General features: G+C 65.0%; 1 protein-coding gene and 1 non-coding gene across 2 annotated transcripts; one reads left to right on the top strand and one right to left on the bottom strand.

The window, feature by feature from the left end:
* Nucleotides 1–1,459: 1,459 nt before the first annotated feature.
* Nucleotides 1,460–14,368, bottom strand: MED16 (mediator complex subunit 16). Its single transcript, XM_045088139.1, has 15 exons — nt 14,214–14,368; nt 12,149–12,327; nt 11,292–11,399; nt 10,773–10,942; nt 9,591–10,022; nt 8,971–9,076; nt 6,785–6,940; nt 6,475–6,686; nt 5,647–5,853; nt 5,201–5,411; nt 4,714–4,847; nt 4,033–4,225; nt 3,543–3,759; nt 2,563–2,646; nt 1,460–2,144 (listed from the first exon to the last, which is right to left on the bottom strand). The coding sequence occupies exons 2-15, from the start codon at nt 12,279–12,281 to the stop codon at nt 2,018–2,020; spliced, it is 2,490 nt and encodes an 829-aa protein (XP_044944074.1). The 5' UTR covers nt 12,282–12,327; nt 14,214–14,368; the 3' UTR covers nt 1,460–2,017.
* A 237-nt stretch (nt 14,369–14,605) lies between these two features.
* On the top strand, nt 14,606–14,712 carry LOC123394481. The gene has a single exon (XR_006609256.1). It is a non-coding gene; the product is annotated as a U6 spliceosomal RNA (small nuclear RNA).
* The last annotated feature ends 269 nt before the right edge of the window (nt 14,713–14,981 follow it).

Here is a 14,981-nt window from a genome sequence, read left to right as displayed (position 1 = left end):
AACTTGCATCGTGAGTAATCACACAATATTTGGGACGAGCTTGTACTAAAACATTTGTTTGTCTGAAATTCACATCTAGCCAGCACAGGGGCAGGGGGCAGGGGGCAGGCTGACGACCGACGCTGGGGGCCCAGCCCTGGCACCTGCAGGTCAGGAAGGGGACAGACACTGGGGAGGCCTGCCCCACCCCACCCCGCCCTGGGGGCCCGCAGGCGTCCTCAGCGGCCTCCCCTAGTGCTGGGGCTTCCTCACAGCGGCTTGGGCTCCAGGGAGAGGGGCCACAAGCAAGGCCACGTCCACCCACGCAGGGGCCACGGGCATCGCTTCCGCACAGACTCGGACGCAGGCGCGGGAGAGCCCTGCCAGACCCGAGAGGAGGGGACCCGGACCCACCTCTCGGCGGGAGTCGTGTTCATGTCGTAAAACCACAACTTAACCTTAAACCCATGAAAAGGGAATGCGAAACGGGCCCGCTGTCCTAAAGCAAGTAACCAGCTTAAAAAACGACTTGAGGACACATGGCAAAGAACAGGGCCCAGTGGGAGGTGGGGCAGGAGCCCCGAACCTGAGGCACACACTGCACAGCAGAGGGGGCTGGGCACCGTCCAGGAGGGGGCCCCCGTGGAGCCCTTCTCTGGGGAGGAGAGGCCGCTTCCCGCTCCCCAAAACCGTCCCCGCCTCTGCCCTCTGTCTGAGGCAGACCAATGATTGGCACACTGCCCACCCCGGGCTCATGGATGGCTCCGTGTGTCCCCAGGGACCACACATCCAGGCACGCCTAGACCAGCGGGGGATGCCCTTGGGGTCCCCATGTCATTAAAGGGGGACCGCAGTGCTGATGAGCAGAGCAGGCGGAGAGGCAGGCAGCACCACCTTCACACCTGCCCCCAGCGTGGGCCCACGAGTGCCAAATCCCCACAGAAAGCATCAGCTCCGACAGCTGGCCCCTGGTGGGCACAGGGCCCAGCCAGGTAACAGGGCTCAAAGAGCCCTGAGCACACAGATATAGGCAGCATTTACCTCCCGGGGGCCTCCACCTGGCCTGCACCCCCCACCCCCAGCGCTCCTGCAGGAGAACAAGAGAACCAATTAGCGCTCCACAGGCAGGGCGCTGTCTGGGGTCCGCGGAGCAAGACATAATTGGGGAAAGTGCTTGTCAACAGAAGGCAGAACCCCAAGGTAACCAGGCCTGAGCTTCCAGAAACCCAGAGGCCTCGGTGTGCAGTGGGGGGACGGGACGATTGCGGGGGCACGCGGGGGACCAGGGGAGGTAGACACGGGCATCCGCAGACGCCCCGCCCCCCCACTGCGCCCGGCCTGGGACTCCCCGCAAGGACCTCGTGATTAGCACTAGGTGCTCAGGGAACACTGACAGCAAGACAGTGAGACCCGAGGGCACAAGAGCCCAGAACAGGGACGGGGACAGGGAGGCACAGCAGCTCTGCACGGACAGGACACCTGTGAGCCGTCCCTGTGAGCCGGCGGGACGTTTATTGGGCCTGCTAAGGTCAGAACCACTGGGTGCGGCTGGAAGAGATGGAAGCTGGTGCCCCTGCTGGTGTCGCCGGCGGCACCCACACAAACGCCCGACAGCCCTCAGGTTCGCATGGCACATTCTAGACAGAGGCCCAGGCTGCCCTGGAGCCCCAGAGCCAGGACTTGGGGCTTCCACAGGAGCCGCTGGAGGTCTGGGCACCCAGGGAGGTCCTGTGCTGTGGTCCTGCCCGTGGCCATGGGATCCACAGGCCCATCTCCATCCACACCTGGCACGGGCGGACAGGTGGCCGGGGTCCCTCCGCCTGGGAGCCACCGTTAGGCTTCGAGGAAGAGAAAAAAGCAGCACCCACTGGGCAGTGGGTGACCATCGTACGCCCCCAGGCCACGTCCTCCCCTGCAGGTCCGCTGACGGGGCACAGACTTCGCTGGACTGGGCAGAGAACCACACTCCCAGGACAGCTGTTTCTCGGGGCGCCTGATGAAGGTCCGAAGAGCATGGAACATCCCCGGCGAGGGCCCGTCAGGGGCAGCTGAGGGGCACCCGCCGCCACAGCCCCCCGCACAGACAGTTCTTGATCCAACGCTGCTCCCACTGCTTGACGGCTGTCGTCTTATTGGGTGACCTGAGCATGGTGACGCAGCCACACCTGGGGGCAGAGCCGGGAGGCTGAGGCCCTGGCTGGGGCTGTCCCACCTGCCGTGGGGCCCTGGCACAGGCAGCTCCCCCCGGCGCTGAGCTGCCTCCCGCACACCCTTACAGCCCAGCTCAGGCACTGCCCCCCTCCCCTCTTGGAGTGAACGAGCGAGGGTCGTGGGGCTTCTGAGTCCCGGCTTGGCAGCTCCCTAGCAGGGCGACCCTGGGAGCCACAGCCTGTGTCCAGGATCGTGAGCCAACCACTGAGGTTGTATCAGTCCAGGGCCCACGCTTGCTTCTGTGCTCTCGGACCTGGAGAGCTCCCTGGGGGGCGGGCACAGGCTGTGAGCGCTCACCAGGACACAGACCCCTGCTTGCCCCTGGGGCCGAGACCTAGATCATGCACCCAGCAGCCGGCAGGCGGCGCTCACCTGGCGCAAGCCTTGCGCTCCTCCGTGGGGAAGGCTCCAAGGTGCAGCCGGCGCAGGTGGTCGACCTTGGGCTGGCCCGGAGCCCTGGGGGACGAGAGAGCACGTGAGCGGCTCGGCAGACCCCCGTGACATGCGGGCCCTTCGCTGCGGACAAGGGGTGGCGGAAGGTGTGGGACTGCCCGTGGGAGGGTCCTGGGGGCTGGTTGGGGCTACCCGGGTATTAAGTAAGTCTGAATGTTTCTAAAACACAGAACTTAAAACCTCTTTGTGATCAATCCTCTCTTTTCTTCAAGTTTATCTTGAAACCCAAACACATGGGGCAGTCCCACCCCGTGAGACAGGCAGGAAGACACCGGAGCTCACAGGGCACGTCACCCGGAGGGGCCGCGCAGGCCTGTCTTCCTTTGGCTTATCTGTTTTCGGAAATTTCCACCCAAGGTAACAGACCGCGTGGGGAACTCACGCGAGTCTCTCGGTCACCTGAGCGTCTACCGGGAGCCCTTGCACGACCCTGGGTCGACGCAACTTTCCTACCTGAAGGGCGGGGACAGAGGCCGCCCTGCAGTGCTGCTGGGCCCTGAAGGCTGACCCCCACACGTTCCAACAGCAGTGGCGTGTGGCGGGGTCTGGAAGGGGCCCCTTGGCCCTGAGGACACCCTGCCGGAGGCTGCAGTCTGTCCCCCCCGGGCTACGCTGCAGCGCCTGCACTAGGCTCCTCCACCGCGGGCCACAAGCCCCAGGCCACGCAGCACAAGGTCCGACTCTGCAGGGCCTGGAGCCCAAGTCAAGGGCAGTGACGTGACGCTCCACGCGGTGGGGGGGGGTGCAGCAGAGCGGAGGCACAGTGGTGTCCCCCAGATGACAGAGTGCAGGGTGGAGAAGGGGGCAGGGGTATCCCGGGGGCCAGCGTCCAGGTTGAGGCCAGAGGGCAGTGGCCAGCCCGGCGCAGGCAGGGGCCACAGGGCAGGGTGGGCACGCACCGGATCAGGCCGTCCAGCGGCAGGGCGCCGGCGCTGGTGGGCAGTGGGGGGGCCTTGCCGAAGTGCAGGCGCAGAGGCTGCTTGGGCTGCAGGCGGCTGACCAGGCCGTCGCTGACGGGTAGCCAGTCCAGGCTGGGGATGAGCAGCTGGCTGGGCAGCAGACAACACTCGTCCACCAGCGCCTCGTCCGGCTCACTCGTGGGGCCCTCGTCGCGGCCTGTGGGGAGGGGACCGAGGGGACGTACTGCCCACCGGGGAGGCACGGGCCCCAGGACCGACCGGCACCGGGCTGCCTTCCCAGTGGCAGGGGGCTGGGAACGAGGGGACACCACCTGGAGACGAGCCGGCCGGGACAAGCACACGGCTGCCGCTCTGAGAGCACCTGTGCTGGGCGCTGGGGCCCGAGCCGGTGTGACCCGGGGGTGGGGGGCGACCGGGCCCGGACCTGAACCATGCCTGGGGGCCTGAGAGCCGAGAGCCGGGGACTCACAGCAGATCCAGAGCTTGGTGAGCAGACGGAAGAGCAGGGACATGCTGTCCTGGGTGTCCGAGGTGGCCGTGTACACGGGCAGGCAGCTGGGCTTCAGCAGTCCCCAGATGCGGATGACCACCATGAGCTCGCGCAGCAGGCCCAGAGAGGGGCCGTCCCGCAGGAAGCTGTGGCCTGGCCGCAGTGGGGAGCCCTGCAGGGAGAGGCCCTCGGCTGGACACCTTGGTGCGCGGGGAGATGGGCCAGGGCAGACCCGGGCCAACAGGCCACTGGGCCCCCGGCATTGGGAGCGCATACTCAGCCACCGCACGGTGCCGGGAGGAGGCAAAGTGGTCACCCCGGCAGCCCGTGTGGGGAAGGGGAAAAAGGGACTTCACACCGCTCCCGGGGCGGGGGGACGACGGCCTTAAACCTGGGCCAAGACACGCACTTGGCCACCCTCGTGAACTGAGGTCAGAGTGGGTGTGGCGCAGACCCGTCGGCACAAGCCCCCAGGGAGAGTGGGTGCACACAGCTTAATGCCCGAGGTCCTGTGCAGGGTGCGTCTGGGGGCTGGGCCGGGGAGAGGACGGGTCAGGGCACCTCTGCAGAGAGGGACAGTGGGGGCGCAAGGGGGCCGCTGCAGAGGGTGAGGGGGGATGGGGCAGAGCAGAGGGGACGGGGCCGCCCCGGACGGCGCACCTGGTTGGGCAGGCTGGCCAGCAGGTAGAGCACGAAGTCCCCCACCCACTGCAGGAGCTGCTGCAGTGCCTGGAGCGTGTTCATGTCCAGGACGAACTCCTCTGTCTTGAGGTTGATCATGACCTTGTCGATGTCTGGGGCGGGGAGTCAGGCACACCCGGGCAGTCAGGCCCACCGTGGCCTGGCGGTGCCCGCAGCACACGCAGACACGGCCCGCCTAGCTCTGCACCCTGTGGCACCGTGGAGAGCCGCGCCCCAGGCCTCCACCTCGAAGAAGAGGACCCTGGATCAGCGTGGCTGTCGGGAGGGCCCGGCTGAGGCTCCCCTGTGGCTAGCATCGGTCTCCAGCTCTGCCGCGAGCCCAGAGGGTCGGCCTGCATCCACGCCTTTGGGTGACCGCCCCCACCCTGTGCCTGGGTGGTCCACACCCCCTCCCCTCAGGTGGGGCTTAGGACGACCCCGTGAAGGGGCTCGGGGCGGGACCCACCGGCGTCGGTGATCTTGCTGCAGACCTCGGTCAGCCGGTCACCAGGACTCTTGTCGGGGGTGTTAAGGAAGTGCGGGCGCAGGAGGGACTTGAGCGTGGAGCTCACGGCCACCAGGAAGAGCTTGGCGTGGTAGTCACACACACGGGCCACCGTGCAGGGGGACAGCTTGCACAGTGAGGCCTTCATGGCCAGGATCCGGGTGGATAGGACCTGGGTGGGGGCAGGGGGGTGGGAGCAGCTGGCAGGAAGGGACACTCCCACCCCCTCCCCCAGGGCCCCGGGAAGCGGCTTCTGCCAGAGCAGGGTAGAGGGGCAGCCGCGGGGCAGGCCCACCGCCTCGGGCCCCCAGCGCCGACTTCAGGAGGAGCGGGGCTGGGGGGCGGGGCTTCGGGCTCCCAGGGGGCGGGGCTTCGGCTCCCAGGGGGCGGGGCCGCGGCAGCGCTACCTGCTGCAGGGCGGCGTTCTGGCGGGTGTACTCCTCGTGCAGCTTCTCCACCAGGCTCTGCACCATGGCGGGCTGCACGTGCAGCAGCGTGTCCCACCAGTCGTAGCCCGTCACCATGCAGTACTCCAGCAGGAACAGCAGGTGCCGCAGGGCCAGGCTCACGTCCAGCGTGTGGCCCATGGACGGCGAGATGCGCAGCATGCTCAGCTGGGGGGAGCCGCCGGTGAGGGCCGAGGCCCGCGGCGCCCTCGGGCAGGGAGGGCGCAAGGCAGGGGACCTGGGCCCCGCCCCGCACCTAGTGACCCCAGGCCCCCCACGCCCCTCCACAGGCCTCGCAAATCCACTCTCCAGCCGCGGGGGGCGGGGTGGGGGTGTTCTCCGGAAGCAGAACCCCTGCAGCGAGGAGAGGCCCGCTGGTTGGCCTGCCCACGGACACGCCGAGGCTGGGGCCACAGGGAACTGGCTTCAGGCAGGAGGCATGAGGAAAAGCGGCTCTCAGAAGCTGATCTGTCCAGGGTCTGCACGGCCTGGGGTGGAGGGCAAGCGTGCACAGCGCACCCGTCGTCCAGACCGAGGCCCCCAGGAGCAAGGATTAGTGAGGATTAGTGAGCTCCTGCGTCCTGGCAGTGGAGAACCACCGTCCTCACGGCCCCTGCTGGCAGGGGACCTACTCGGTGCCCCAGGCCACAGTGCAGCTTTCTCTGAGACCTCTGGGCCGGAGGAGCCCCACCCCACTGGTGAGGAACCTCCTGCCGCTGGAGCAGCAGGGACCGCAGTCCCGGGGCCCGCCCCTCACACCCCACGCCAGGCGACAGCTTCACAGCTCACCTTCCCATGGTTGTCGATGCCGACCAAGGCCAGCGAAGTCCAGGAGAGCTGCATGGCCTTGAAGTGGACAGCAGGGCCGCTGGCCCGCGGACGCTTGATGGCCGGCTCATCGGCAGAGCGCGGGGTGGCCGAGCTGTAGAAGACGGCCATGCTCTGCAGTGACAGCCGGTGCACGATGTGGACGCTGCCGTCGTGAAAGGCCAGGGCCAACCCTGTGTGTGGGAGCGCGGGCGGCTGAGCCGGGCGGAGGGCCGGGGACACTCGCAGGCAGTCGGGGCCGGCAGGGCCTGCCTGGGGGAGGGGGCGGTACCGAGGCCGGGGTAGAACTGGGTGTCGCTGGCCACCTTCAGGTCGGTGTTGGTGAGCGAGATCGGCAGCTTCGGCAGCGCCACGGCAGACACGCGGTCCAGGTCGTTGGTGGCCGACAGGATCCGCCATTTCAGGATCATGGGCTGTTTGTCGCCAACTGCAAACGGGGGCAGGGGGTGGGCAGGAAAGCAAACCAGGATGAGACGCGCAGCAGGCCAGACCCCTGCAGGGGCCCCCCACCCCCCGCCCCTGGCCCCACACATGGGGTCCCGGTCCAGAGTGACCACTCAGAGCGCTCCACGGCCCAGCCAGCTGCACGGTTCACGACGGACCGGGGACAGCAGCTGAACCAACCTGCTCCTGCCCTGGACTCCACGGGACGGCAAGGACGGGGCTGGCGGGAGTGAGGCCGCCGTCCCCGGCAGGACCCAACGCAGCAGAAGACAGACCACAACCCAGACCCCGCCACTGCACGCCCCCTCAAGACCTGGCCAGCCTGCGTGGGGTTTTCTTGTGACGTTAAGGGTCCCGGGGGGACCCCAGCTCTACCCGCCTCATGAGGCTTGAGCTGGACGGTCACAGTGCCACAGATCGGCGCCCCTCGCACCCACACCCCTGGTGGTGAAAGCCCCGACGGCGGGCAGGCGGCTTCCGTGCATCTGGCCTGGCTGCCGGTATTCGGGAAACAGGACGTAAGCAGAGACTCATGAGTGCGCACTGGGACACGCCAGGGCCAGCCTGCAGGGACATGCGTGCCACAGGGGCAGACCGGGGGCCCAGCCGACAGGGACACACGTGCCACGGGGGTAGACCGGGGGCCCAGCCGACAGCAGCCCGAGCCATCTGGCAGGTGAGAGCAGACACACCACTGGGGCGGAGCAGCAGAGGTGGCCCTCCCAGTAGAGCGCAGAGCTGTGCGTTGAGCTACTGAGTTCGGGGCTGGTATGTCACATGGCGACAGCTGTCACACAGCTTCTTCCTGCCACCTCTCTACCTTGAGAACTCCACCCTGAATGGTTTGTCGCCACTTAAAAACCTGCCATGGGCCCAGGGAGGGAGTCCTAGCAAGCACTGTCCCCCAGGGAAACTGAGGCCCAGAGAGCACTGAGACTGCCTAAGGCCACGGAGGGCAATACAGCACCTAACAGGGACAGCAGAGGGGGAAGAGCAACCGTAGCGGCGTCCAGGCAGCTCGCCGAACCACCTGCACCTGGATCGGGCACAAATGCTAGGTCATGGCTATGGCCAGGCTGGCCCTGGGGCTGGTCACCATCTGCACAGGGCAGGGGGCCACACACACCTGCGGCTCTGCCCACCACCAACAAGCTCCCCAAGTTCACGGGGTCTGGGGACAGGGCAGCTGGGACAGTCTTCGCGGTAAGCGCTCTGCCCCATGGTGTGCAGCTTATGTAACCGCCCGGTGAGGGCAGGAGCCGTGGGGCCCCCGACACAGCTTCATCAGCGGTTCCGTGCAGTACCCCCTGCACAGCCAGCCACTCTGGGCTCCATTAGCACTCATCAGCAGAGAGCCCAGCTGGCATCTACTGGAAATATCTCTGTGTGTGGGCCCCGGGGGGCGGGGGGCATCCAGGGGCTTTCCTGACTTCTCTGTGGCTTCAAGCGGCGCCAGCATGTCCCAGGGTCCCTGGTGGGGGGTGAGGGGGGGCGCTGCCATCTGGAGCCACTGGAGTTCCATGTGGCTGCAGGGACGGTGGGGGGGGAGCCAGTAGGTATGTTCTGAGCGGACTTGGTCACGCCCTCTGGGCCCCAGTCTCCTCACCACATACCAGACGTTTTGGAGGAGTCTGTGGTTTTTAGGATTAAGTGCCTTCTGTGGCCCAGGGAGCTGCAGGTACCCCTACTCCTGCTGCAGTGCCCATTTGTGCCTCCCCTTACTCAGCCACTCTAGCTCCTGGCCTCTGCCCCAGGACCTTTGCACTGCTGTTCCCTCAAGCAGGCACATGCTTGCTGCAGGAAGCATCAGACGTGAGGCAGTCAGGCCACCCGCCTGTGGGCTGACGGGCAGACCTCTGGGCTGAGCCCCAGCACAGGAGGCTCTCCAGGACAGGAATAAAGCGGCCGCAGAGCAGGCAGGAAGCGAGCAGCACGGGCCGACATGCAGCCGTTCAGAACAGCTCTCACATGTTGTGCTGGGAGCCCAGTGCCCCTGGGCGTGGGAAGACTCACCCACAGGTGAGATCTGCTGGAAAACATTGTTCACCGGGAGCCCCTCCTTCCGCAGGGACCAGCACTCCACGATGCTGCTCGTCTGGCTGGACGCACACAGGAGCACCTGAGGACAGCAGCAGCCGGTAAAGAGGTGCAGCCGCAAAGGCAGACATGACCTTGGCGGCAAGTAGGGTGCAGCCACGGAAACTATCAGAGCTTCATGAAGTTGGGAGCCTTACTGACATGTGCTTATACTGGAGCCCTGGGTGACCACTGACCAACGGCCACAAAGATGTCCCCGAAGAGGACCCCATCCCAAGTTCCGGGACCCGTAGGCTTTGGGGCCTGGCGTCCTCACCAGGTCCTCGAGAGAGAGAAGGAGAGGGCAGATGGGGGTCCCAGAGACAGGAGCACCCCGTGCTACTGGCGGGGAGGATGAAGTGGGGGCCGCAGGCCAGGGAAGGGCAGGAGCCGGGTCTCCCTGGGGCCCCGGGGGGACCAGCCCTACCCACGCCGGGGTTTCAGCCTTGTGAGGTCCACGTCGGACGTTGGACCCCGGACCCCAGCGCTGGAGACGGGAAGCGTGTGGAGCTCTGCTGCCGCAGCCAGAGGGGGTCACCCCCCAGGCAGGGCCTCACCTGCTCGGACATGTCGCGGGCCAGGAACTTGAGGTGGGTGATGGCGGGGAACTTGTCCTTGCGGTTGAGGTCGGTGGTGCAGCGCATGAAGAGCGAGGGCAAGATCTCGGTGTCGATGCGGCACTTCTCGCTGACCACGCTCACGCACACCTTGTAGAACTGCACGGGGGAGGCGCTGCTGCCATCCGCGGTGGCCACCACGATGTTGCCACCACCAGTGAAGGCAATGTCAGCCAGGGCCACACGGCCACGCAGCCGGCACAGACTCTCCGTGGAAGTCAGCACCTGCCCGCTGGGCTTGAGCAGAGACACGGTGACCAGGCCACTGACCGTCACTGCGATCCAGCCCTCCATAGGCTTGCCGCCGAACAGCGTGAGTGACGGTGAGAATTTGACGCGGGAGAACTTCTCCCCGAAGCTGGAGGCACCTGACTACGGAGGGGAGAAGGGAGCATGGGGTCTGTTTACTGCCAATCCCTACCCCAGCTAAGGGCCCTGACCAGCTTTCAGGGCTCTGCCCTCTGTGACCTGACAACCCTGCTCTGGGGGCCCAGAAAGAGGAATTCTAGGATATTACTGAACTAAACAGTGTGGTGGTGGTGGGGGAGGGCATCTGGGTGGCTCAGTTGTTAAACACCTGCCTTCAGCTCGGGTCAGGATCCCAGGGTCCGGGGATCGAGCCCCACATCGGGCTCACCACTCAGCAGAGAGCCTGCTTCTCCCTCTCTCACTCCCCCTACTTGTGTTCCCTCTCTCGTTGTGTCTCTATCAAATAAACAAATAAAACCATTAAAAAAAAAAAAAAAAAAGAAAAGAAAAAACCCAGTGGGTTGGATTTTGAGAACCAACATCAATGATCGAAGATTCCCTAAGCGTACCAACCACGGGAGGTTCACTGAGAACAGCAGTCATCAGCTAAATGAGTGGTTTACTAAGAACAGCAGCTTTCAGTTAAATGAAAGGTTCACTGAGGATAGTGGCCATCAGTTAAATGGAAGGTTGACTGAGGACAGTGACCATCAGTTAAATGGGTAACTCACTTAAGCACGAGTTGGGCCCGGGACTAGAGAAACCAAAGGATGCTGGTCGTGGGAGAGGAGGAGCCACATCAAGAGGAGCAGGTAGATAAGCAGGGTGAATGATCTCACCTACTGCACCTGCTTGCTCAGGTAGGACACCCACCTTTTCCACGTGCAGGGCAAGCTTCACACCATTGTGCAGCCAGGACAGGGCCACAATGGGGTCTCCTTCCACCAGGCTGCCCACATGGCTCTCCCAGCTGTTGGCCAGGTGGTCCGCCATGCTCCAGCACTTGATCTGCCCATCGGCATCGGCTGACAGGAGCCGGGAGCCTGTTGGGGGTGGGGGCAGCAAACCTGCGTTACCAACCTTCATGGTCACCAACCTTCGCGGTGGGCTGGGACAACGGCCGCTAGAACGCCAGGGCCTGGGAGGAGCAGGCCAGGTGGCAGTGGAGCAGGGAGGGGCACAAGGCGTGCTCCTGACAAGGGTGCCCCCGGGGAGTGTGAACAGCAGTGGCCACAAAGCCGCAGGGTGAGGCTTCCAGTCTCTGCCGTGGACTCTGGGGACGTCACCAGGAAACAGAGCCCGATACTCTGATACTCTGAGATTTACGATCAAGGATGAGCACCACTGTCTCCCTCAGCCATTCCGGACCACCCGCCCCTGGCCCGTCCTCACCTGACTGGTCCCACTCAAGACAGGTGATGGCCTCGCTGTGCTCCGAGCTGACGGAGTGCACGTCCCAGGGGTGCTCTGTATCCAGGATATGGATCATGCGGGTGAGGTCTGCAGAGGACAGCGCACGCTCAGCACAGCAGCCCTAACACGCTGAAGCTTCTGCTGACCCCAGGAGGCCTCAGGGAGGAAACCAGGGAACATCCCCCCCACGGGGACAACAGGGGGCTGCTCTGCTGCTAACCATGTAGACGGCCCCAGTGCTAGCGCGGAACAGGCTTTTGTGTTCCTGGGTTCCCTCTGGAGACCAAGCAGGCTGGTGACCACAGGCGTGGTCACATTTTTTCAAAAAGACACAGAAAACAGGACTGGAAGAAGACGACCTCCAAACCCTAATGGTGGGCATCGCTCCGTGGCTTTTCTTCCTTAAGTTAAATTTCTCTGCTTTTCTAATTTTCTCTAACAGGCACACAGTCTTTAACAAGAGACAAAAAACAAGTCCCAACAAAGTGACTTTGAGGCTTCCAAAAGCAAGATAATGACATGTAATCTCTGGAAAACTGGGCATCAAGTCTCCATGCCCTAGGAGACCACACGCCCCTGCTCCGCTCCATCCCAAAGGGGTGATTCCAGGGTCTTTCCCCCACTCCGGCTCAGCACCAGATGCAGAAGCGCAATGCATCTGTCCTGCGCACACCTGAGAGGCTCCGGTCCTCACCAACCCCGGTGACAGCGGAGAAAAGCCTGAGAGGGCCCCCATGGGGGAGGAGCAGCTCCGAGGCAGGCCTGGAGACCCAGAGGCCCCCCAGTAGGACACCGGGGATGGGGGGGGGGCTGGGCTGGAGGGCAAGGAGACACACCTTGGTCGTCATTTCGAAGGTCAGTGGTGAAGGCAATGAGGTTACGGCAGGACCAGGCACAGGCCAGGGGCACTGACGGGCAGTGGGTACTCTTGGGCCATCTCTCCCACTCGCAGACGTAAGCCAGATCCATTGTGCTCACAGGCCACAGCTCACACACTGAGGACGGTCAGCAGCTCCTGAGGGAGATTGACAGGGACACTCACTGAGGGCCCGCAGGACGCCAAGCTCCACGCTGCATGCTGGCTTACCCCCAGTAAGGAAAGGAGCCCAACCCCTGCCCTAGAGTCTCGTGTGCCATGTTAAGGGCAGCTGCATTTTAAACACGGAGAGAGGGCACCTGCGGTTTCAGTCAGTTACACGTGCCTCCAGCTGGCATCCTATCTCAGGGTCCTGGGATGAGCCCGAGTTGGCTCCCTGCTCAGTGGGGAGCCTGCTTCTCCCTCACCCTGTCTCTGCCCCCTGACTCGTGATTTCTCTCTCGAATAAATAACATCTTTGGAGCGCCTGGGTGGTTCAGTGGATTGAGCTTCTGCGTTCAGCTCAGTCCCTGTCCCAGGGTCCTGGGATGAGCCCCATGTCCGGCTCCCACTCGGTGGGCAGCCTGCTTCCCCCTCTTTCTCTGCCTGCCTCTGGGCCTACTTGTGATCTTGCCGTCAGATAAGTAAATAAATCTTATTTAAAAAATAAAATCTTTTATTTTTTTATTTCTTTTTTCTTTAAAGATTTTATTGTTTGACAGAGAGACACACAGCGAGAAAGGGAACACATGCAGGGGGAACGGGCGGGGGGCGGGGAGGAGCAGGCTTCCCGCTGAGCCCCACGCAGGGCGCAGGCCCAGGACCCCGGGATCACCACCGGGATCACCACCGGAGCAGAAGGCAGACGATGAACGACTGAGCCACCCAGGCGCCCCCAATAAAATCTTTAAAAAAATAAAATAAACATGGAGGCACAGGCAGCCCTAATCAAGAAAACAGCATCCCAGCGTAGCGGTGAGGGAGCCAGACTCGCACATGCCTGGGGGAAGGTCACGGCAGGCAGGCGGAGGAACACCTGCACCAGGACCCGCAGGGTGCGCGGCCCCTCGGGTGTCGGAGGAGCGGCCAAGAGGCCCCTCGGGCTGGAGCAGATACGCGAAGGGATAAGGGGGGCAATCTACGGCCATACCACCCTGAACGCGCCCGATCTCGTCTGATAAGGGGGGCAAGGTGGGGGCAGGAGGTGATGCGGCCAGTCCCACGCGGCACTGGCGGGTCTCACCCCAGTGGACGGGGCCCCCAGCGGGCCTGGAGCTACCCACACTCGCACAGGGCCTCTCTGGCGGTCCGGCGCGCACAGCCAGGGACCGGGTGGAGCCACGAAGAGGTCGGGGGCTATGCGCGTCGGGGCCCGTGGGCAGACGCGCGAGCCGCGAGGACACCGCCTCCGGGGAAGCGGAGGCGGGATTGGAAGGCGGACGGCGGTCCCGGGGGCGAAGCCTCCCCACGGCCCTCCGCGCGCCAGCGGCGAGCACGGGCTCCTGTCCTCTCCTTCGCGGGAGGCCCCGAGGCCACCCACCCGGTTTTCTCAGTCGCCACCCCTGGGTCCCGGCGGGGACACCCAAGCCCCGCCCACAAGCCCCCGCGAGTCTCAAGTCTCGCCCCCAAAGCCTCCGTCCCCTACGATCTCCGCTTCCCAGGTTGCCCCTACAGCCCGCACCCGGCCTAAGCCCTCCGGCCCCGTCCCAGAGCCCCAGCGCCTCGCCGCCGCCCGACCCGCGCCCTCCCGGAGCCCCGCCCAACCCCCGTGACCCTCGGCCCCCGCGCCCGCCCCGGCTCTCCGTGCCCCGCCCTCAGTCCGCCCCGGGCTCCGCGCTCCGCGCCAGTCTCCGCACCCACCCCGGACCCCGCCCGCGCCCCGGCCCCGTGCCCAGAGCCCTCGCCGCCCCCCGAGGCCCGCCCCCTGCCGCCGCGGGCTCCGCCCCGGGCCCACCGGGCCCGCCTTCTCCGGGCTGCGTTTCCCTCGGCCGCGGGCGCCGGCCGGAGGCGAGCCGACCCCGCCGGCCCCGCAGCCCCGCGCTCACCGGGCCGGCCCAGACTCCAAGCCGGCGGGCAGCCGCTGCCGAGCGCACTCGCCCTAGCTACCCGGCTCCGGCGCCGCCATCTTCCCCGGGACCAGCGAGTTGCCCGCGCAGCGCGGCCGCTTCCCAGGGACTTCTGGGAAGGCAGTGACTCCGCCCCGCTCCCGGGACATTTGCATAGGCCTTTTGGTAGCGTCCCAGCAGCCACCAGGGCTGTATTTGGTGGAACAGTGGGCGCCTTTTCAACTCTAGTGAAGGCTCCTTTTCATTATTCTCTATGTTCTGCGATAAACGAAAGAAAATAGGTGGCCGACCCTTTCTTTAGAAAATCCACCCTCTCTGTAAAGTCATCCATCCTATGCACTATAAATAGCTCCCGGGCGGAGCCTGCTACCGTGCTCGCTTCGGCAGCACATATACTAAAATTGGAACGATACAGAGAAGATTAGCATGGCCCCTGCGCAAGGATGACACGCAAATTCGTGAAGCGTTCCATATTTTGTTCTGTGCGGGGACGCGCGCTTTCGGCGTCTGTGCGGGACCTTCTACAGCAATCCGGACCGGACCGCGGCGCCGGAGGGGGAAAAGCCCCGGGCCGAGCCCCCACTGTACGCCCGGCGGGGGAGCCGGCCCTCGCGCCCCCGCCGGCCTCAGTGGCTGGAGACGATCGTCCCCGCGCAATGTCCGGTCACCGACCGGGAAGGCCAGGGGCTGCCATGTGGCCGTCACGAGCCAAGGAAACCAGGGACCCCGAGGGGCAAAAGGACCCTC

This window comes from Mustela putorius, unplaced genomic scaffold (assembly GCF_011764305.1).
Source record: "Mustela putorius furo isolate JIRA1106 unplaced genomic scaffold, ASM1176430v1.1 tig00000095_pilon_pilon_pilon, whole genome shotgun sequence".
Classification (NCBI taxonomy): Eukaryota; Metazoa; Chordata; class Mammalia; order Carnivora; family Mustelidae; genus Mustela; species Mustela putorius.
This window is presented reverse-complemented; position numbering and strand designations above follow the sequence as displayed.

Excerpts from the sequence above, each read along its gene's own strand:
- MED16 (XM_045088139.1), bottom strand. The coding sequence starts at position 12,281 with ATGGATCTGGCTTACGTCTGCGAGTGGGAGAGATGGCCCAAGAGTACC. Across the intron at positions 10,023-10,772 it reads TTGCCCTGCACGTGGAAAAG|TCAGGTGCCTCCAGCTTCGG; the intron begins GTGGGTGTCCTA and ends TCCCCTCCGTAG. Across the intron at positions 4,226-4,713 it reads TGGCCAGCCTGCCCAACCAG|GGCTCCCCACTGCGGCCAGG; the intron begins GTGCGCCGTCCG and ends CTCTCCCTGCAG.